General features: G+C 35.2%; 1 protein-coding gene across 2 annotated transcripts in view; it reads left to right on the top strand.

Annotated features, from left to right (window-relative positions):
- Window positions 1–23192, top strand: part of DMD (dystrophin) — a 2068501-nt gene that overhangs the window by 1335026 nt on the left and 710283 nt on the right. For both annotated transcript variants that reach the window (XM_080795194.1, XM_080795193.1), the window contains exon 48: window positions 10058–10222. In XM_080795194.1, coding sequence (XP_080651320.1) covers window positions 10058–10222 — 165 coding nt within the window. The remainder of the gene's footprint in view (window positions 1–10057; window positions 10223–23192) is intronic.

Genomic DNA, 23192 nt, shown 5'->3' with positions numbered 1-23192 from the left:
CTGAATGCTTGCACTATTGCTATTACATGACACCGCTGTACTGTAATACAAGAAATTAAAAAAAAAATCTTTGCCAAATCAATAGGTATAACCTTACACCTCACTGTTTGAGTTTGATTTCTGTGGTTTCTAGTGAAGTTAAACAGTCCTAATAGACTTGTAGGTCAGTTATAGTTTTTTCATGAATTGTCTGTTTTCAATCCTTGTTCATTTTTTTTCTGTTGACTATTTGTCTTTTTCCTATTGATCTGTGAGAGTGGTTTTATCTTGAGTGTCTGTCAAGGCATTTAAGGCAGATTGCCTTCAGTTTTGATTTTTCTTTTGTTTGTTTGATTTTTTAATGTAAGGAAGTTTTAGATTGTTATGAATATAAAGCAGTCACTTTATGATTTTAATATGAAAATTATAACTTTTACATCAAAATTGTAAGAATATTTACCCATATTTTCATTATTTGTATGGCTTTATTTTTTTACACCAAAATTTCATTCACCTGGTATTTAGTTTGGAATTGTATGAGATAGGAATTTTTAAATTGAGCTAAAATTCAATCAAGTATCATCCATATTTTTAAGTATGAAAGGTTCAGAATTTAGCATTTATCATTAAATTCTTTGGAAATAATGCTAATTTATCATGAAAATTGCTAGGTATTTGAATTTACAATTCTCTCTTACCATTTTTATTTATTATAACAACTTATTTTGTCTATGTCTCTATTTTATTTTTCATTTAAATTCAAGTTAGTTACTGTATAGTGTAGTCTTGCTTTCAGGAGTAGAATTTAGTGCTTCATCACTTAGATGCAACCTCCAGTGCTCATCCCAGCAAGAGCCCTCCTTAATGCCAATCACCCATTTAGCGCATCCCCCCTCCCACCTCCCCTCCAGCAGCCCTTAGTTTGTCCTCCATAGTTAAGAGTCTTCTATGGTTTGCTTTCCTCTCTTTTTTATTTTGTTTTGTTTTATTTTATTTTCCTTTCTTCCCCTATGTTCATCTGTTTTGTTTCTTAAATTCCACATATGAGTGAAATAATATGATATTTATCTTTTTCTGACTGACTTATTTCACTTAGCATACCCTCTACCTCCATTTACATCATTGCAAGTAACACGATTTCATTCATTTTGATGACTGAGTAATATTCCATTGTATATATATCACCTCTTCTTTATCCATTCATCAGTTGATGGATGTTTGGGCTCTCTGCATGCTTTGGCTATTATTGATAATGCTGCTATCAGCATTGGGGTACATGTGCACCTTTGAATCAACATTTTTGTATCCTTTGGATAAATACCCAATAGTGCAGTTGCTGGGTCATAGCATAGCTCTATTTTTCACTTTTTGAGAAACTCCATACTGTTTTCCAGAGTGGCTGCACCAGTTTGTGTTCCCACCAACAGTGTAGGAGGTTTCCCCTTTCTCTACATCCTCGCCAACAACTGTTGTTTCCTGAGTTGTTAATTTTAGCCATTCTGACTGGTGTGAGGTGGTATCTCATTGTGATTTTGATTTGTATTTCCCTGATGACTAATGATGTTGAGCATCTTGTCATGTGTCTGTTGACCATTTGGATGTCTTCTTTGGAGAAATGCCTATTCACTTCTTCTGCCCATTTCTTAACTGAATTATTTGTTTCTTGGGTGCTGAGTTTATTAAGTTCTTCTTAGAATTTAAATACTAACCCTTTTTCTGATATGTCATTTGCAAATATTTTTTCCCATCCCATCAGTTGTCTTTTAGTTTTGTTGATTATTTCCTTCTCTGTGCAAAAGTTTTTATCGTGATGGGGTCCCAGTAGTTCATTTTTGCTTTTGTTTCCCTTGCCTCCAGAATGTGTCTAGTAAGAAGTTGCTGCAGCCGAGTTCGAAGAGGTTGCTGACTATTTTCTCCTCTAGGATTTTGATTGTTTCCTGTATAACATTTACGTCTTTCATCCATTTTGAATTTATTTTTGTATATGGTATAGGAAAGTGGTCCAGTTTAATTCTTCTGCATGTCACTGTCCAGGTTTCCCAAGGCCATTTGTTGAAGAGACTGTCTTTTTTTACATTGGATATACTTTTTGACTTTGTCAGAGATTGGCTGACCATAGCGTTGCAGGTCCATTCCTGGCTTCTTTATTCTGTTCCATTGATCTATGTGTCTAATTTTGTGCCTATCTATGTCTCTATTTTAAAATGGATGACAAATCTACCAAATGTAGAAGATACTACAATTGCATGAAGATTATTTAATCATGGGTTTGGGTTACTCATCATCCAAAAATTTATTCAGTAAGCATCCTAATTTACCTTGTAATCCCTATATAATAGTCTTGAATTAGCAAATCTCAAATAGTACTTCTTTTGTTTTTGGTATGTTTATATACATGAATTTCACTTCTATTGGTTATATTAAAGTTTACTTTTAAATGCATATATCTCATTAATAGTAATGAGCAGTATATAGATATATAGATAGATAGATATAGATTATTCTGATAAATATTAAAAGCTTTTAAAAAGTATGAATTTCAGTACTCCATTTATCAAATAATACATTAGATTTCAAACATCAGAGAAAGTATGTTTTGGCAGATAAGAGAAAAGGAAAATTAAAATTTGGAGTCAGGAAAACACAGATGTTTAATGCTATATTTTTGTAACTTACTAGTAACTTTAAGAATATTATTTATAGTTGTGAACCTTAATTTCCTCATTTGTCAGTTGTAGGAAAAATATATATATTTCATAGGATTATGGATGAGATTAAAGGAGCTAATATAAGTAAAAGCTGTCATATCATACCTAAAGCATATTGAAAATCTAAGTCAAAATGGTAATTTTATTGTAGCAGATATTTTAGAGGGATAGCCAGCCACCCAAGCAGTATTACCCATTTCTTTATTTTTATTTAACATTTAAAACATAAAAAAAAATGTTTGTAGTAGTCTGTGTAGTAACCTTATAAAATGCCAAAATATATCAACAATTAAATAAAAATGATCTTTAATTGGTAACACCTCCAAAAAATTATGGTTAATAGTTTTATGTATTTCCAATCATTTAAAAATACAGATAAAAAGATAGATGATAGATACTGATATGCCAAATATATACAGAAAATCAAAGACCTAGTTTATGTGTATTGTATATAACTTTTCTTTTACCAATTAACATATCATGAATATTTTCAAAATAGAATGTTTTTCATAGTGTGTACTTTAAAGGATGCAAAATATCCAATCACATGGATGTAATTTATTCCATTTGAGGGATTTTGTTTCAGTTTTTCACTAGTATAAATGACAGAATTGGGTATTCTTGCCACATGTCTCTGTGTATATCTCTGATAGTCCCCTAGGAAAATTCACAGAAGTAAGATTTTGCAGTAGAATGGAATGAGTAATTTTTTTCTCCTTTCAAGTTTTTATTTAAATTCTGGTTAGCTAACATACAGTGTAATATTAATTTCAGGTGTAGAATTTCATGATACATCACTTACATACAACACCAGACACCCACTACCCTTTTAGCTCATCCCCCTCACCCACCTCCTGTGCAGTAACCCTGTTTGTTCTCTAGAGTTAAGTGTATCTTTTCTGGTTTGCCCCTCTTCCTTTTTCCCTATGTTCATCTGTTTTGTTTCTTAGATTCCACATATGAATGAAATCATATTTGTCTTTCTCTGACTCATTTCACTTAGCATAATACACTCTAGCTTCACCCACATGATTGCAAATGGTAAGATTTCATTCATTTTTTATGGCTGAGTAATGTTCCATTGTATGTATGTATCACATCTTTATCCATCACTTGATGAACATTTGGGCTCTTTCTATAATTTGACTATTGTTGGTAATTGTGCTATAAACATCGGCGTGCATGTATCCCTTCAAATCAGCATTTTCGTATCCTTTGGGTAAATACCTAGTAGTGTGGAGAAAGGGGAACCCTCTTACACTGTTGGTGGGAATTCAAACTTGTATAGTCACTCAGGAAAACAGTATGGAGTTTCCTCAAAAAGTAAAAAATAGAACTACCCTAGGATCCAACAGTTGCACTAGCACTAGAAATTGATGGATTTTTTTTTTTTAAGTTAGCATACCATGCTACTAAAACCCAGATCAGGAATTAGAACATTACCCTAGGAGCTTCCATCATGCTCCTGCCCAGTCATTAACCCTTTCCCAACCAGCCCCTCACCAAGGACCAGTTTGCTTCTGACTTCAAACACTTGTAGGGTATATGTATTTCTAGGTCATCTACTCTCTACTTAACTGAAGTGGCACCATTGTCAAAATTAAGTAAGTACATATAGTCTATTCTCACAGCAGTACTACACAGAATTAAATATATTAAATAATGATATCTGGTAGTAAACATTCTTAAACTTGGTTGTTCTTCAAGATTGCATTAGATATTCTTGGCCTTTGGTATTTGCATATATATCTTAAAATTGGTGTGTCATTGTCTATTAAAAACTAGCTGTTGGAATTTTAATAGAGCTTTCACTGAATTTTTAGATTATTTGAAGAGCGTTGATATCTTTATAATATAGAATCTTCCAGTTGGTTTCTCCCAATAGAGGAACAAGGTATACTCCTTTATTTTTTTCCTTTTTCCTTATTCTCTCAGGCATATTGGTAGTTTTCAGGGTAGACATCTTGCTCTTTTGTATGAATTATCAAATTATTCCCTACAAATGTAAGAATTTATCTTCCAGCAAACATTATAAGAGTGCTTATTTTCTAGAACTTTGGTTAAGTACCTTTGACAAAAACCAATATAATAGGCAAATGATGGATTATTATTGCTGTTTTAATTTGCATTTCACCGATTACTGAGTTTTTGGACTTTTGTTTATTGGCTCTTTGCCATTTTTTGTCAAATTCCTGTTTATATTCTTTATCAAGTTTTCCAATAGATTCTATATCTCATTTCATTTATTGAAAAATCTTTTTAATATGAAAATTTATAACCTATATGATAGATGCTGCAAGTAGTCCCAGCTGTCATTTGTTTTTAATTCTGCTGATTGGCCTTAATTTTGAATGAGCAATATGAATATTATACTTAATAGTTTATTCACTTTACTTTCTGCTTCTAAAAGGCTTCCCCACACCAACATTTTATTCTAGTTCTGTTATTAGTTTTTTTATACTTAACACTTTAATTTTTCTAGAATGTTTTTGGTATAAGATATGAAGTAAGTTTTTGATATCTGTTTATTTCTAAAACAGACACCTCTGTTTATCTTATTATTAAAATTTCTACACATTTGAAATTAAAATTCAGAAGTTGAAAAAAGGGAAGCTAATCTTGTGTGAAATTAGGGCAAGATTTCGTTAGATACTAAATTGACACATGAGGGAACTGAACGTGTTTAATTTTTTGCTTTTACCACAGGGAATATGTCATATGAAGAGCATGGTTCCATAATACCTAAAAAGATTTTTTGGGAAAAGGATAGATTTTACTATTAAGCTGTGTCCATATTTTGATAAGAATATGAAGTAGTAATTGTAATAGTAAATAATTTTAAGACACATAAAAACTGACACAAGACCTACTCATATTATATATCATTAAGTAATTATGTTATCTTTCTCCATGAATTATGTAGAAGCCATCAGTTTCTGAAGATCCTTTTGAAGGTGTGGGGAATCAAAAAATTAGAGGTCAGAAGGTTTCAAATGCTACCCTATCATTAGCTAAGTGATATTGTCTTAGAAAAATAATCACGATTTTGGACTGGTGGCTTTAGATGTGTTACATCCTATTAATAAAGATTTGTTATTAAAATATATATTCTCACTGTTACTTTTGGTAGGAAGAAAAACTGGTAGTTTTCCTTTCTAAATTAATTTATTTCTCTGTGAAGGTAATACGTTTTTATTTTGCAAAAATTTAAAACTGTAGTGAAAATCTTCTGCCCCATCCACCATCTGCCATACCATCACCAGTCATTGATTTTACCCACGTAAATACATCTACAAGATAAATTCCTAAGAGCAAAATTCTGGGCATAAGGTTACGTGCATATTGTAGATATTGACAAGTTGTCTTCCACAAGGGGTACACCAGTTTGTCTATCCCAGTGGCCATATATAATCATATATTCTCCACAACCCTGGCAGCATAGTGTGTTCAGACTTGGATTTTTGTCGGTGCAATAGATCAAATTTTCAGATGTCTCATTACAACAAAGTTTAGCTTCTTTATGTTTGTTTAAAATCCATTTATGTTTTCTTTTTTGTGGATTGTCCTTAACTTTTGTCCAGCTTTTCCTCTGGCTTATTGGCCTTTTAAAAATTAATTTGCAGTAGCTTTCTTATGTCTTAGGAAAATTAGTCCCTTACCTGAGATGTCACAAATGTCTTTTTTCACTATTTGTCATTTGTCCTTTGACTTTGCTTTTAAGGAATTTTTTTTCCATTCACAAGTTTCCCATTTTTATATAGTCCAATCAACTAATATCTTTGTTGGCTAATTAAAGCTATTTCACTTGAGGATAAAATGACATTCTTTATGTTGACTATTCTGGACATGCTTTGCTTCTTAAATTGAAAAAAAAAATCTTAAATTTTGAAATTGTTATCTTTCATTCACCAGATATTTATTGAAAGCCTGTCATGTGTAGGAACCCAGTTCATCCAGAAATCAAAGCTCAGTAAGGGAGGTCAGTGTAAATAGCAAAGAGTATAAGGCAAATGCTATGATGGTGGAGAGCACGAGGTCTGTGAGGATATACCCAATGCAGATGTCATAACTAATCTGAAAACTACCTGTCCCCCACAATATCATTATGAGCTATCATTTAATTTTTTCACATATTAGTCAAATCTCACCCATTGAACTGTGTGCTATCTGGAATTGTTCTTCCTCTAGCACCAGGAAAGGATGGCTTGGAAGTGTGAGAAGGAAACTTAACAATCTCGGTTGAAAGTTACCTGGATTTCTGTGTTGATATGTGAACCCTATTGGTGATGAGGTATAAATGAGTTCATAGCTCAATTTTAGAGATTTTAAGAAAACATGATGGCTGTTATTTCCATTAACTTCAGAATCTAGAGGCTCTTAGACACTGCAAGTTGAAGCTGTAAAATATTTTTTACATGTACTTGTGACTAGAAAATAATCCAATAAAAATAAACTGTTTAGTAACTTCCTTATAAATGCTGGAAAAGATAAGTAGGAAGCATTATTAGGTTATATATTATAGACCTGGAATTACATTTGTGATATCAAGTCTCTCCCTCACACACGCACACAAACACACACTCAAACACACATACACAAATACATTATCTGTCACCATAGATGTCATTATGGGTTAGAACTCATGAGACATAAATAGGCCTTTATCTAATACTTTGTTTACTTGACTTTATATCAGGATACAAGTCAAAAAGAACAGATACAGCATCACAATTCGTTATCCATGAACAAGCATTGCATGTTTCCTGCGCACGTTGCTTCTTTTAACTCCTTATCCACGTAGGGAAAGGCTGCCAGAGGGGAACACCAAGGTCTGTGCAGGTCAATTCAAGTAGAAGTCACAGGCTCTATTTCCTTTCCATCTTTTATACCATTTTTAGTCATCTAGACCATAGGCTTTATGCCAATTCACAGCTTCCCCAAGGCAGATACAGTTCTATACAACAAACAATGCAAGCCTAATGTTTCCCAATCATCTTAAAGTTAGCCTTCCAAGGAAACATTGCTGTGGGAGCCTAAGATCAATCTCAGGCTGGAATACATCAGTATAGGCTGAACGTTAAATCTTGACTCATGCACACCCATGCATTGTACACAATATATGCAAATGCCTTAATTGGTTTTAAAATACATATTGTTTGCATATAATCAGAACTTACATAAAATTCCTTCTCCTGTAAATTAACTGACGAGTTATTTTGTCCATTAATGTATCTCCTTTTCACCTCACACCTCTTGGGAGCAATTAAAGAACATAATGTTCTTCAGTTAGTTATTTCAAAAGTATCTAAAACAGATGTTCCAAAGTATGGGGCATTATTTAGATGATGCACTAGTTACACCATATTAGTATACTTATCTTTATAGTACAAGTATAAGTAACTTATAGTAAACTATATTAGTATACTTATCTAGTTTACTTTTTAAATATTCTCTGTAATATTGGTGAGGGTGTGGAGAAAAAGGAGCCCTCTTGCACAGTTGGTGGGAATGTAAAAAGATACAGCCACTCTGGAAAATAATATGCAGTTTCCTCAAAAAATTAAAAATAGAACTACCATACAATCCATTAAATGTGCTGCTGGGTTATTTACCCAAGAAATACAGAAGCACTAATTCAAAGGGATACATACACTCCCTATGTTTATAGCAGCATTATTTACAATAGCCAAATTATGGAAGCAGCCCAAGTGTCCATCAACAGGTGAATGGTTAAATAGATGTGGTGTGTATGTATACACATACACACACAAAATACACAATGGAATATTACTCAGCCATAAAAAAGGATGAAATCTTGCCATTTACAGTAATGTGGTTGGAGCTAGAGAGTATAATGCTAAGCAAGGTAAGTCAGAGAAAGACAAATATGATTTGTATGATTTCACTCATAGGTAGAATTTAAGAAACAGAACAAACAAGCAAAAGAAAAAGAGAGAGAAACCAAGAAACAGTCTTTTAACTGTAGAAAACAAATTGATAGTTACCAGAGAGGAGGTGAACAGGGAATGGGTGAAACCGGTGATGGGGTTTGAGGAATGCACTTGTCATGAGCACTGGGTGTGATAGGGAAGTGTAGAATCACTATATTGAACACCTGAAACTAATATAACATGGTGTGTTAACTGTACTGGAATTAAAATTTTAAAATGTTATCTATTATAACATGATCTTTTATAAAGGACATATGTTGTAGCATTGTGTTTGTGCTATAATGTAATGTTATATTATTAGAATAGTATTAATCATATCATAAAGACTTGCCATTATAGGTTCACATTCTTTACTACCATGTACATATTTTGGCCCTTGACAATAGGAAGAAAAGTATTTTAATCTTTCTTATCCTATCCCCCTACTTACACTTGAGCTTAAGCAATAATCATGCAGTGACTTTATTGTCATTCACTATCATGCAGGTTATTGCTCTCAGCTATTTACAATGAATTACCTTATTTAATCCTTATCGTGACCCTGTGAAGGAGATCCATCATTGTCTGCATTCTGTAGAGAAGGCACTGAGAATTAAAGTAAACTTGGCTGAAGTGCTGGGAAAGAACTAGAATTAAGATTAAAACCAAGATGCCTAACTCTAGACTTCACAATGTTGAACACAGTATCCTATTCCTTCCCAAGGTATTTTACGCTTCTCAACCCCAATGTCATCATCCATTTATAAAATGGGGAAAAGAATAGTATCTGTATCATAGGACTGTTGGTTGGGTTAAAGAAGGCTGTAAATGTGAAACTTACTAACGTGGTATTTGTCATATTGTAAGCCCTTAATAGAAATAGCCTATGATCATACTGGTATATTCTACTCTAATCCAAATGTCTTTTTTTTTTCCTTTTCATTCCAGTGATCTTATTTTGTTTTACTCAGTTATACTTAAACCCACAAACTACCTCCCCATTTTATTTTGTGCATAAAAAATTCCCTTGCATAGTTTTCCTTAACATGCAAGAAAGTTAGAAGGAAGTATAAAGACAGAATATCTGACATCTAATATGCAATACCATTATGTTTAGTAAATGAGTGATTCAGTGGAGAATGTATTTCTTTACTTTATTGGTTGAAGTTGGGTATGCATTTGTGTGAGTGTGTTTTGAATTTCAAAAAAAAAGTCTTATTGTCTTTAAAGCATATATTTGGGGGAAGACTATTAATAAATGATTTGTAGTACATGAATTAAATCCTAACATGTAACCCATGTGAGTAATCCATATCATCCTGTAAAACACCAAATTCAGTGAATTTCTAAAACATTTTAAAGCAAATAATTTTAGAATATATTTATTTTTTGCTTTTTTATTTAAACCATGGGAATCTTCTCCTCTTTTTTTCCCTGCAGGTTTGTAGAGATTTGCCTGAGAAACAAGGAGAAATTGAGGCACACATAAAAGACCTTGGACAGCTAGAAGAGCAGTTAAATCACCTGCTTCTGTGGCTGTCTCCTATTCGGAATCAGTTGGAAATTTACAATCAACCAAATCAAACAGGACCATTTGACATTAAGGTAGGGACTCTTTGCTTTAAATATTATTTTCTTAAAAATGGCAATATCACTCAACTAAGTTTCTCATGCATTAACATAATCACCATTGTTGTGATAATGTTAATAATAATAATAATAAATTGACTAGCATTTATTGTTTTCTCTTACAACGCTTACTAGCAATAATGTATTCATTAAATTCTTATAAATAGAATGCCTTCATCATCTTTGCTACTATGACCCGTTTGCCATCCCTACTTTAATTGCACTCAATATATGTTTGTAGACTCCTTATCTAAAACTAAAGTTGTTTAGGACATTAGGTGCCTACCGAATACAGTATAGGCTCTTTAGTAAATATTAGAAAACCCTCTCAAGCTGTCTGCAGTTTACGTTTGTATCCGTTTATTCTGCCAACAACCTCCCTTTATATTCTAGCCACAACAAATTATGTTATGTTTAAATGTACATGGTTTCAGGTCATGTTTGTGTTTTTGATTTCTCTTCCTTAAATTACTTCTTCCTCCTTTGTTGGCATGATGAACTTTTCTATATCCTTCAAAACTCAATTCAATGTCTTTACTTCTTTAGAAGTTTTTTTGATACCCCAGGTAAAATAAAAAACCCTCTTAGATTTCTTATAAACCTCTGTGTCCATTTTCTGTAACCTTTGTACACTGACTTACACTTAAATTTTACAGGCCTGAGTACATCATCACCCTCTTCTTCGGATACAGAGGGCTTCTTCTTACTTACCTGCCTCATTCCCCTCCTTTCTGAACAGCCCCATCTTAGGTCCCAGTGTCTGATGGATACTTGTATTTTTGAATCAAAGTATAAAGGTGGTAATGAGACACCCAGAGTGGTAATGAGGTGCCACAGGTAAGCCTAGTGCTCTAGACCAACATGCCAGTTGGACCCCACCATCTCCTCCTTTTAGTGTCCCTGTGGACATTGACTGTCCCTATCTTTTCTCTCTTCCCAGGAGCATATTCCAAAGACTTATCCCAACTCGATGCCCTGCTTTGCATGTCCTATGGGCCAACAACATTAAACAGCTAATCACATAAACCGATTAAATTGAAATCTCAACCTCTTGATTAATGTAAGCATGGGCACTTTCAGGCTAAATAAGTAACATCTTGAATAAAGTTTTACTTTTAGTTTACTGACCCTGATTTTTCATTTTGCTTGCTTTCCAAGGTTATCACAACCTCGTGCTTTTTACCTCCATGTAGGTGCTGTTTTGCTGGGAGATAAGGCAAGGATAAAATAACATGTGAGGTTATTCTAGAGAAGAGAAAGTCCAAGTTTAGGAAAGATGGGCTTGAGTGAGATTAAGGAGAGAGAGAGGTTGGTAACAACTAAAATGAGTTATGTTTGCAAAGTGCACTCCACTACTTTCACCTTATCTCTTCCTGCCATGTATATCCACCATTCTGTCAGCTACCCCGAGCACAGATGATACCATGTACATCACAGATAGACATCATTTCGCCACTGCAAAACCCAGGCTGCTCATCTAGTGGCATGGTCTTCCATTCAAGTCAACAAATAAGATCAAGTCACAGTAGGCCTTACCCCAAAAAAATTTTAGTTGGCTTTATGAAAGTATACAGGACAGGGAACAACACAGTTGGTACAGTGGTGACACAACAGAGGTCTTGACACCAGACGCTGGCTTCTGATGAACCATTCACACTGTGTTTGGGTTAGATGTAGTCACAGGGACAAGACTGGTTGAGTGCAAAGCCATGTCATCATTCAGGGAAGCCACCAGTCCTGGAAAGCCTTCACTGTTTTTACTTTGCTAGCACAGTGCCCTCAGTGGTACTTGGGGTACAGTCTCCAGTGCAACTGCAGCTCCTTGATGCTCATTTTTCAGTGGTCAGTCATCTCAACAAAGACATAGTTATTTACTCCAACAAACAGTAACCTCAGCCAGATTCTCTTGGATCTAGCATAATCTTAAGTATTTCTTGATTTAGTATTATAAAGAGGAAGGCCATAAACTCTTTGTTCCCAGTCAGAAGGAGCTTTTTGTAACTCACAGGCAAAAGCACATTCCTTTACTTTTAAATATAATCTTTAGTTAAAATGAGCTGCTTCATTCAAGTAATAAAAAAATATATTCAATATTAGCTATCTCTGTACATGGAATATATTTCATAGGAAGGATAACAAAATCCTTTGATGCAAAGGGATGTTGTTGACTGAACCCAAGTGACTTTAGTCCCAGTCTCAACCCCCTCACCCACACATAATGGTTCCCAAATATGGAAAACTTGTGTTGGCCATTTGTTTGTCCATAGCCCATACATCCATGCCAAATAGTTCCCTGCAGTTTAGAGTGAAAACTCCTCTCAGCTGTGTTAATCACTTTCCTTTATCAAAGCTACAAGTCCACACTCTCACTGCTGTGTGTACTTTCAGAGAGTCATGATATTTGCCTCCTGCAGCTTGGTCTAAATCACTAAGGGGAGAGGCAGCTGCTTTTTCCCTGGCAGTAAAATTCCTTGGCTTCAGTCCTCTCTGCATATTCTGAGTTTCTCATATCTGGAGTGTAGATTTCAAAAATATTCCCTTATCCTTTTCCTTCTTCCCTGTGGCTATATCCAAGGCAAAAAAGATCATAAAATCATATATATGGTGACTTGAGACATTCTCCCTATAATTCTCAGACCCCTAGCTTGTAATCAGGAAATAGCAACCTGTGTGATTAATACTAACTTAACTAGTTCTTTATCCCTCTTTGTCTAGCTTCTACCTAAATTCACTGCCTAATAAATGATTTATTAAGATTGCTCAGAGTTCTTTTACTATAAGATATGTGATTTTAGTCTGTACAGCCTGCTATAGCTCTCTATTTAAAGAGATTAAACTTCTTTTTTCAGTCAAAGAAAGATGGGAAAATGGACTTTAAACTACTGAAAACCAAAAATAGTTCTTAAATACTTTTGTGGACATGCCCATTTTTTAACACCAAGAAAGAAACTCCTTTCTAAAATCTTAGGAATGAGTGAATGCAAAGAAAGTAGATGCACAAGGAGCCTCCAATTCCTAAATGTAAAAAAATTGTCTTTGTCTGTCCATGGAGGCCATGGCTACCTCTGAAACAAAGAGCCTAAGGCCTTGACATCCAGGTCATTTGTTTTCTCTAGTCAAACTCAGAGCACCTGTTAGAAAAATATGTAATACCCTCTGTGAGCCTCAGTTTTGCCTGCTTGGCACTTCATGCTTATTGATGAAATGCAGCTAGCTGTGTAATGAAACCCAAATAAAAAAAGCCTTAAGGGCTCTGTTCTAATACATTGTTTATGCTGGAGTGAAAATTGACTGCACATCGGTTGGCTTGTGCAATTTACTCTCAAAATATTCCTATTCAGGAATTCCTGCAAATAGCAATATTCATCTTGAAAATCACCTCACAGAACCCTTAGCAAACTGAGAAACATAATCAATGAGATTGTGATGTAGAAGGTGAAAATTAGGCATCATCACAGACCTTTCCTTTCAGTCAGCCCACTAGAAGGCATACCTTTGAATTTAGATTTTCAAAGATACTCTCAATTTAGACATAAAATATGTTGATTTCAGATTTTAGAAATGATAATTGAATGCTAAGAACAGGGGACCAGTTAGAATTTCTCTAAAGGGTCTTATGTTTTTAATCTTTAATGAATGCTGTCAATAATGAGCTGTAGGTATACTATTTATCTGACACAAAACTGCCTAACTACTGCTTTCGAAACTTTGTATGAAAATATGAGGGGAGGCAGGACACGTAATGTTATGTTAAGTCTTGCTGACTGAAATACCTTCATATTGAAGACGGGGAAGTTTTCTTTTTCCCTTCAAGAATGACTTTGCTTCTGTGATCTATAAATAACATGACATACTGTTCTGTTGGCTCTTCCCTTCCATGTAAGAAACTTAATTGCCCATAATGAGGAGTCCACAAAGAAAACTACCAGAGGACACAATTAGAGTGACTGAATGATAAAGTATATGAGCATCCAGACCCTTCTGCATGCGTGTTCATTTTGCTGTGAGTGTTGTCAAAAAAAAAAAAAAAAAAAAGCACTGGATAACTTAATAGGCAAGGAAGACTTTATTAAAGCCTATTGAAATAGGAGAGAGAGACTGAGGTCAACTTCGCTGAATCAAAAGGCAGCAAATATTTTAATCACTGGGATGAGCTAGTGTTAAACTACTGGGGGACACTAGTGGGGACATCAGTGACTGTGATTTGGCCTTGTGTGTTTGCTAATTGTCCCTTACTGAAGGGAGGTTACTATCCCCCTCCACCCTACACTGAGATGGGAAGCCAGTTAGCCTTCCTAATATTTACATTTCAATGTGGTGGCTCCCAGGTATTTGAGAAAAACATTCCGAGGTGGTAAAAGACTTACTTCTCAAAGAGGCAGATGAGGAATTTAAAATTGAAAGTTTTCTCAAGTAAATGCACTAAGAAAAAAGAGTTCAGGCCTATAATCAGGAAGAAACCCATCTAATCCTTCAGTCAACCTTAAGGAGAATGCCAAGGCCATCTTTGTCACTGCCCTCTTTTGTCCAAGGGAAGCCAGTTTTCCCACTGAACAGCTTGGGAAAGCTACTCCAAGCCAGTTATTTCAGAAGCTTTCTGTTGTTCAAGGACTACTTGAACTGAAACTTGATAACAGAGAATTTTGCAGGACAGTGTAAGCAATTAGGTATTTAATAAGGGGTATTTTCTATGGTAGTAAAAAGAAAAACAAAGATTAATGGTTGGAACCAACTATAAACCCAGTTTCCGAGTCCAGAGGGCAGCCAATGAAGAAGATTCCTGGAGGTTGGGCTGGAAACATCTTTAGATGGTGATGTGACAATGGCAGTGACCATTTTATGTCTGAATATTTGGTGTGACAGCACAGACATCAGAGAGTTTTTATAAGATTGTCCACAGTCATAGCTATTTCCTGGAGCAGAGCATAAAAGCTGTGGGACTCCCAGTGAACTTTCTGAGAGGCCCTTATAGGCAGTGCTCCAGGCATGCAGGTTGTCCATAGATAATTCACTGTGCTGACGAGTCCTTTGAAGCCAGTATCAAGTGGTCCAGCTTCAGCTCTCTGGGTTTCTTTAGAGCCTGAGAGGAAAGTTCAACTATAGGACAATCTAGGATCTCTATAATGCTCTATGTAGTTAGCTTTTAGTTCTCAGTGGTGCCAGGTCTGGAGAAGAGGAGAAAAAAAAATGGAAACACGAGTTTGGAAAGTTGTAGTCAGATATTGAAGGAAACTAAAAGAATTGAAAATTTGGTAAGGATGAACAAAATGTGTGAGACAGTCCAATTTGCAGGTCGGTAACAATATCATATAGTTTACAGGGAAATAGGAAATTTCTCAAAGGCAAAAAACAAGACTAGAATCAGGGTGTGCTCCAGTGTTCTATTGAAATATAATTTGTGTTTCTCTACAGTCACCTCCAATGTGATCGAAGGTACTCCCAATAAGATTATTATTGTTTACCAAATAAAGCTGGACTGTATTTATGGAAGTTCAGCAAGGATAGTAGCCGGCTACACAGGCTTTTCAAAGTCTGTGTTGCTGTAAGTTTTTATAAAGAATCTCAGATTTGACTTTTAAAAGGTTCATGAGATTAGGAATCCATGCCAAGAACTTGCCATGAGATGTTACCTGCAGTACCTGGAGATTGGGGTGAATTTTTCTACTCTGACAGACCTCAAAATATCCTAAGGCTTCCTGGACCTGCCAGGAAATGACATTCCTTATTTACCTGTAAGACTGGACATCCCATAAGACAGGCTCATTTTCTGAAGAGAGGGCTTTGTAAACATTATCTCCAAAGAGTATACTCTGGTTCTTTAAAACTATCTGGTCATATCCAATTTTATGTATATCATTCTCAAATATGACATTCCAGTCAAAGCCTTGGTTATATAATCAATTTCCTCAATTATGTCCTGTTACAAGAAAGATAGATTCTTATTGAATCTGTGCAAATAATCATATTGCCAGGAAAATAAAATTACTCTATAGGAGTTTATGAATTCTGGAGGCAGGGAGAAAAAGATGAATATTTCATTTCTGTTTATAAAAGTATAATCTACTAAATTGATCTGAGATAGAGATGGCTTAAGAAAAAAGAAAAAGGAGTTCCTTGTGTCAAGAAAACAGAACAGTAAAACATCAGCAATATTCCAAACAAAAGCCTTAATCAAGTGATTCGTCATCAGTTCAATCACCTCTCTGTAATTGATTGTCGTTTTGCTTGATCTCCAGCTAGCAGTTTCATAAACCCATCAGATTCTCCACTGGAGTTCCAGCAATCCTGATTCAGTAAAAGCTATTTAAGCAAAGCAGCAGATGGTTGTGCCCTAGAGTACCTGATACTGTCCTTTCCATGGGTCTTATTGTTGAAGACAAGAATTCTGGCCCTGTAGCTGATTACAAGCTCTTTCAGGGAGACTCAGAGTAAAACAACTCTCTGTAAATGATAATAGGCTTCAAACAGCCGTTGTTAAAAATCTGGTGAGAATTCACTTAAAGGAATTCAGTCGTTTCTGTGGCATACAACATTTCCGGGTAATAACTGGAATTATCACTGATGACATTATACTGTGGTCTGTTAGGCAAAGCAGAACCAAGTCGTATCATGGACAGCAAGGGCATTGACTAATTTCTAGTAACTTGATATAAGTACTGAAATATTTACGTTAATAACATGTGACCCATACAAATATAACTTCTCTTTTTTGATAATGCTTTTTATGCTGACTCAACATATCAAATAAGCCTAACTATTCTTCATATATCTTTTTTAGATATTAAGAGAGAACAAATGTGAGAGAACAAATCTGGAGATTTTTCACATCAGTTTGAGATCAAGATTTCATTTTGGGTTTGATTTGTGGAAGGCAAAATATCAAAGGTTGTCAAAAATGTGAAGAGGTTTGAACCCTTGATTAAATAGGATCATGGGTCACTGACACAGTACTTGACTACCTATTTAACCAAAGTGACAGTGAAAGGTTTCAAAAATAAACCTAGGAAGTGACATGGTTATAAAAGGCTGGCTCTCCTGAAAGTGAGAAGATTCTTAAATAATCAAGGGCATGATAAAATCCACATAAAACACAGGAAATTATTCTGATAAGACACAATCATTCTTGCTTACCTGAATTACTCAGAAGGTAAAGAAAAAGCTTTTACAATCTGTTATTAAAAACAAATCAATAATCCAAGAAAATTTTGTCATTTTAATGAAGAAAAAAAAATGAACTCTAGTTTTGCATTAATATACTGTGGATACTAAAGCTTATTTGTAAAAAGCTTATAAATAAACCCATTCAATCATAGTCAGCTTTGATCACATGAAACAGAATTTCTTTTCCACAAACTTTCTACAACTTTCAATATCCACTCAGATTTTGTCCTACACTAAGGACAAAATTACTCTCTTCTTAGTTAACAAAACCAATGCTATTACACACCTTTCATATGTTGCATACAGAGCTGTTTCTCTTTGACCTTAATGTTTCTAAAAGTTTCATTTATACATATTGATCATACCTTTTTAACCATTACTAACTTCTTTCTTTTATAGAAAAAATCAGGAAGCAGATAAATGTGAACTGTCATATGCTAGCATTTTGTAGCAGACTAGCAACAATTATGAAAACAAGTTGAGGTTATTTGTTTCATATGAAGGCTAAATGTTTTCATTCAGTATTTGTGTAGGAGACTGTTAAGCTTGTCTTTGGATTTAATAGGTAATCTTATGGAGGCTGTGGATGAAAATTTGGGTGACTGACTAAAGCTGTAGCACAAGGCAATCTGGGTGTCTCCAAAGCCCATCTAAGTCTATAAAATAACCAGTTTGTTTCCGGGTAGTCTTTTCAGCTTCAAGAGATTACTTTTGGGGTTCCTAAGTCTTTTGAGAGCCCCCTATGGGGGCAGGAAGCACAAAGCTCATAGTTGAATTGAGGGATTGTGTAGGCGGGAAGTGGTCTGGCAGAGGTGAACAGATGGGAGATAAGAAGGTTTTGAAAGGCAATATATCAAAAAATTCAAGACACCTAAGGGAAAGATCAAAGGTGACAAAAGGAAAGAATAGCAGAGGTGATGGGAAGGGAGAGGTCCTAGATGAACCAGTGTAGGGAGATCATAAGTTTCCCCAAAAGGCCATAGAAATTCCACATTATCTTTAGTAAAACCAAGTCAACAAGGAGGGAAAATGACAGCTCCACCCACAGCTGTTCTCTTCAGAGAATCAGAACAGTGAGAACTTCCCATGGCAAAGGGAAGAACCAAAGTAACAACAAAGTAAGAATGCCCGAAAAAGAGTGCTTTAAATGCCAAAGAACGGAAGTTCAAGCAAATGAGATCTTGATGAGAATGTAATATGTTCTACACCCTTGGTAGCTTTCAAACAAAAAATCTTGGGCTCTAACCCAGCACCTAGAGTCAACTCAGACTCCTAAGAAAAAATAATATGTCCTTACCATGCTTCCGGAGACTATCATCAGTAGCACTGGATTTTGAGTTAGATTCCTCATTGGATCCTCAGTCAGTAAGGGGTGTGTCATTTTGTTCACATAATCAGCTTTTTGGAAGTTAATGTTATCTAGTTCACTGTTAGGGAGATAATTCACATACAAGGAGATTATTCACATTCAAATAGTTGCTCCCTTAGATAGCTGTGTACTAGCTCAGAATTAGAAGAAGAGATCTAATTTAGTTTTTTGTTTTTTTTTTAATTTTTAAGACATGGTCTTGGGAAGGCTAGGAACTGAGAAGAAGACACTAACTTTTTATACCTAATCCTTCCTAGGAAAATAGTTTCAGTGTTTTCTATTAAGTACATTAATATTTCCATGGAATGTGTCCTGAAAAATAGTGGGTAAAAGTTTTTGGACAAAAAGGTAAAATATTCTCATTCCATGCAACTGGACTGAGGTTTATTGGATATTAACACCCCCCCCAAATTTAGGTTGCTTCTGGGCAAGAGTATATATAATTACAGCCCCAATAAAATCTTGAAGATTGTTGGTTTGTGGATAAGTCCATATTTTAAAGGAATTGGGCATAGACATTTCTCTTGGAACACTGAAAATCATAATTTTATCTATTACTGTTTACCCCTCCTCTCAACTCCAAAAACCATTGCTTAGTTAAGGTAGCATAATAATGGGAAGAGAAACAAAAGAGCCATGTTTAGATCCCAGCTGTGACACTTAACTGGGTTTATGACACTGTTTAATTTGCCTTTCTTATCCTTACTTGCCTCTGGATTAATAATGAAAAATTGGGCCAATTTCTCTGGTACTTGATGGATTAAGGTACAACTATAGTGAGAATACATTTTCCTAAAATAATAGGAAAAGATGGTGAATGGGACCTTTCCTAGTGCAGCTGGAATTTTGACAAGAATCACTAAGAAGAAAAATTAGGCTTGCAAAATACACCACCCTTTCAAAAGAAAGTTGTAAGTTGCTACCAGAAAACCAATCCAAAAAAAGACTGTGGATAGTCATGAGATTTTCATTTTCTCTCACCCAACCAAATTGCCCATATAAGGAAAAGATTATAAACTTGAGAAGTTTCTTGAATTAGGAATTCCTAGAACAGAGAATTTAAGTAGGACTAAGATTTTGTTGGCTAAGAGGAAACTGGTATGTAGTTTTTTGTTTTTGTCTTTTTATTCCTACTTACTTCATGAGGGAGGGGAGAAGAGTGCTTTTCTTTCTCTCCTGCCTAGGCAAGGAGGAAAGCTCCCCCAAATCCTCTATTACAGTGGTATGCATACCATTCTGCTTAGAAAACTCTCCAAATAGCTTGGAAAACTCAGTATCCTCCTGAACTTTCTAAACTTGACGTATGTTTTCTCCCGTGGCATATTGTAAATATTGACATTCAGAAAGTGTTTCATTACTCTTTTGAATATATCCAGTAGACTTCAAATACCACAGCAATATAATATCTACCATCTTCTACTTGAAAAAGTACACAAACTCATCTTTAAGTTTCATATCATTTTTCTTTCTTCTTTATATTTCCATTCTATTTCCCCAAAAAAGTGTATTCTAATGTAATATATATTTATGCTATAAAGCCTTTTATTAACCACTTTATCATACTTCTCTATGACAAATATATCTATGTGTATTTAAATTCAATCTTTACAAACACTTTTCTATAAGTATAAGGCTTTAAGTATTTTAAATATCCATTAGATTGAATTGTATCTACAATTACTAATAACAAATATACTTAGTAATAATGAAATTACTTAAGTATATACAACTTCTGATAAGTAATTATTAAACACAATCAATAGATTTTTATTGGAAATTAATCTATTAGTGAAATGGATAGGTAGGTGCTTGATAGTATCTTGATTAAAAGAGAATTTCAGTCATCAATGTTTTGAATCATATTTTAATTTTCATAAATGTATATTGGGCACAGTATACCATTGGGATACATCAGAAGAGACGTGCTTTTATTTTGTAGAGTTGGAAGACTATCATTAACCAAAAGATGGGAATGGTAATTGGTATGATGTTTGTGTACCACAGGAATAAAACCAGGGAAATCCCTTGTTGAAGCTAGAATTTGGAAACTGATTCCATGGACAAAATCTATGCCCACATATCCCTAAGAAAGTCTTTGTGTACCTCCAGCAGCATATCCCAGTCTGAAGATTGCTAGTCTAAGAAATATGGGTATGCTATGAGAAGGAGAAAGGGGAAATTTAGTCCCTGGCTGGATGCTTGTTAAGCTGCCTAAATACCACAGAGGTCATCCAGCATAGTGCATGCTTTTAATCATTGCATAGTTCCTTACTCCAGCAATATTTGTATCACAGTGTTGACTCACACTGAAAGTCACTGGTTCTTTTTCACATGTGCTGCTTCTAGTTGACCTTTTCTCCATCCTGCTCTTGGATCATCTACTTTTTTTTGGAATTAGATGCAAAGACATCAACCCCTTCCCTGCCCCTGCTTATCTTACTTGCCCACTAAGGTGCCTGGAGCTTAGGTCCAGTGCCTCCCAGTTCTTGAACCAGTTCTGACAAATACAGTGAATACACAAGAAACACACTACCACTAGAGGTAGCATCTATAACTAGCAGTACTGTTCTGTGTCTGGTTTTGGGTTCATCTCTGGTGATTTGAACGTCTATATTTTCATTGACACTGTCACCTTCTGCTCACAGCCTCCTCCACCTCAGTTGTGATTGCTCTGCCCTCCTAGTTTTCTCCCCTTGCACTCTGCCTCCCCACCCAGAAGGGAAACCTGTTTTGAACCCCAAACTATATGAAGCCTTAATAAATTTGTTAGCCCATCAATCCGGTTTGATGGCAGAGATGAAGAGGTGGTGATCTTCAGGTCCTGATTCTATAATACAGTGTATTGTAATCTCTTCATTTCTTTTCAACTTCCAATTTCATGTCTGCCTTCCATAACTTCATCTATGTTATAATTTTTTTTTCTCAAATAGCCTGAATCCTAAGAGAGCCCTATAGCACATCACTAAAACCTTACCTCTGTTTTGACATCAATTCAAGCTTCAGTTTACTTTGGCTGTTGTTCAATTAGTTGCCAAACTCTAATTGCTTTATTTCCTATCCAGCTCATATTGTTCCATTTTGTCCACAAGCGTTAATTTGCAGGCTTTATCAAATGTATCAGTGATATGCACATCAATATTTGCATATATCCCTGATCAACCCCTCTAGGCAGAGAAAGACATGAGGCTAAGCTAATGAAATTTCTGTTCAGCTAACAAACCATTTACTAACTACTATGTACTACTATGTTAAGGTGACTTACTATGTCAAGCAAATTCTTAATTTGCTTAGAGGCAAGCAGATGTATGAATATACTGTTGGAGAGGAACCATTTTTCTCCACCCTTCAAGTTTCTTCTGGCTGGTCTAAGAATTAAATTGACACGAGACACATTAATGGGAAAAAATCAAATTTAATTACATCCATACAGAGAATCCACATAAACATGAGAGATTCCAAAGATATTCAGTCAAAACAAAATATATTTATCATTCTAACTAAGGAAAAGGGGTGAGGACCTGGGACTTCAAAGGGAAGGAAAGGAGTTCACAGGAAGAATGGACATAGTAAATGTTTGATAAATGTTTGCTGAGCCATCCAGAAACAATGGCACTTAGAGAGGACTTCAATCAAACCAGACTTGCTAGGTTCCTCCCTATCTATCATACCTAGTTATTGATGATGGTAGTTTCCTTCCTGGAATAGGTCCTCTACCTTTGGGGAGAGATCAAAGGTTCTGCCTGACGATTTTGTGTCTCGATTGTTTTCAGCACAAAATGATCTGCATGCCAAAGTGGCACATCTTGGTGTGGCAATGAGTGCTCCGCTAAAATACCTCAGTTAACTAAACGCAATCAGGGCAGAAACATTTACAGTGCAGTGTAGCAAGTATACTCACAGAATGGTGTGATAGCCCAAAAGAATGATACCCAACCCTGCCAAAATATTGTTTACAGCACAGCTACTAAAGTGTGGTCCAAAGACAAGCAGTGTCATCTAGAAATTTGTTAGAAATGCAGATCCTTGAGCTTGTCCTTAAACCTCCTGAATCAGAGTAGATGGGAGTGAAGCTCAAGAACCTGTGTTATAACAAGCTCTCCAGAAGATACTTTTACTTTGTATAATTTGGGAGCTCTGATCTCAAGACAGCTTCCTGGAGAATATGGTGCCTGATCTGTATCTTTCCAAGATGGGTAGGAATTGATAAAGTGAAATGTGTGTGAGGGAAAGGAAAAGGATTCTAGGGAGAAGAAGCAACAGGAACAAAGATAGGGAAGTGATTAATGACACGAAGTATGGGAAGAAAAACAAATTTAGTGATACTGAAATACAGCCCAGTTTTGGTGAGGCTTCTATGCCGCTTCAAGGAGCTTAGTCATTATCTTTGAGAGAGGTGGGAATCATTAAAGAGAAGTA

The sequence above is a fragment of the Martes martes genome, assembly GCF_963455335.1.
Source record: "Martes martes genome assembly, chromosome: X".
Taxonomy (NCBI): Eukaryota; Metazoa; Chordata; class Mammalia; order Carnivora; family Mustelidae; genus Martes; species Martes martes.
Note: the sequence above shows the minus strand (reverse complement) of the source record. Positions and strands in the feature narration are given on the sequence as shown.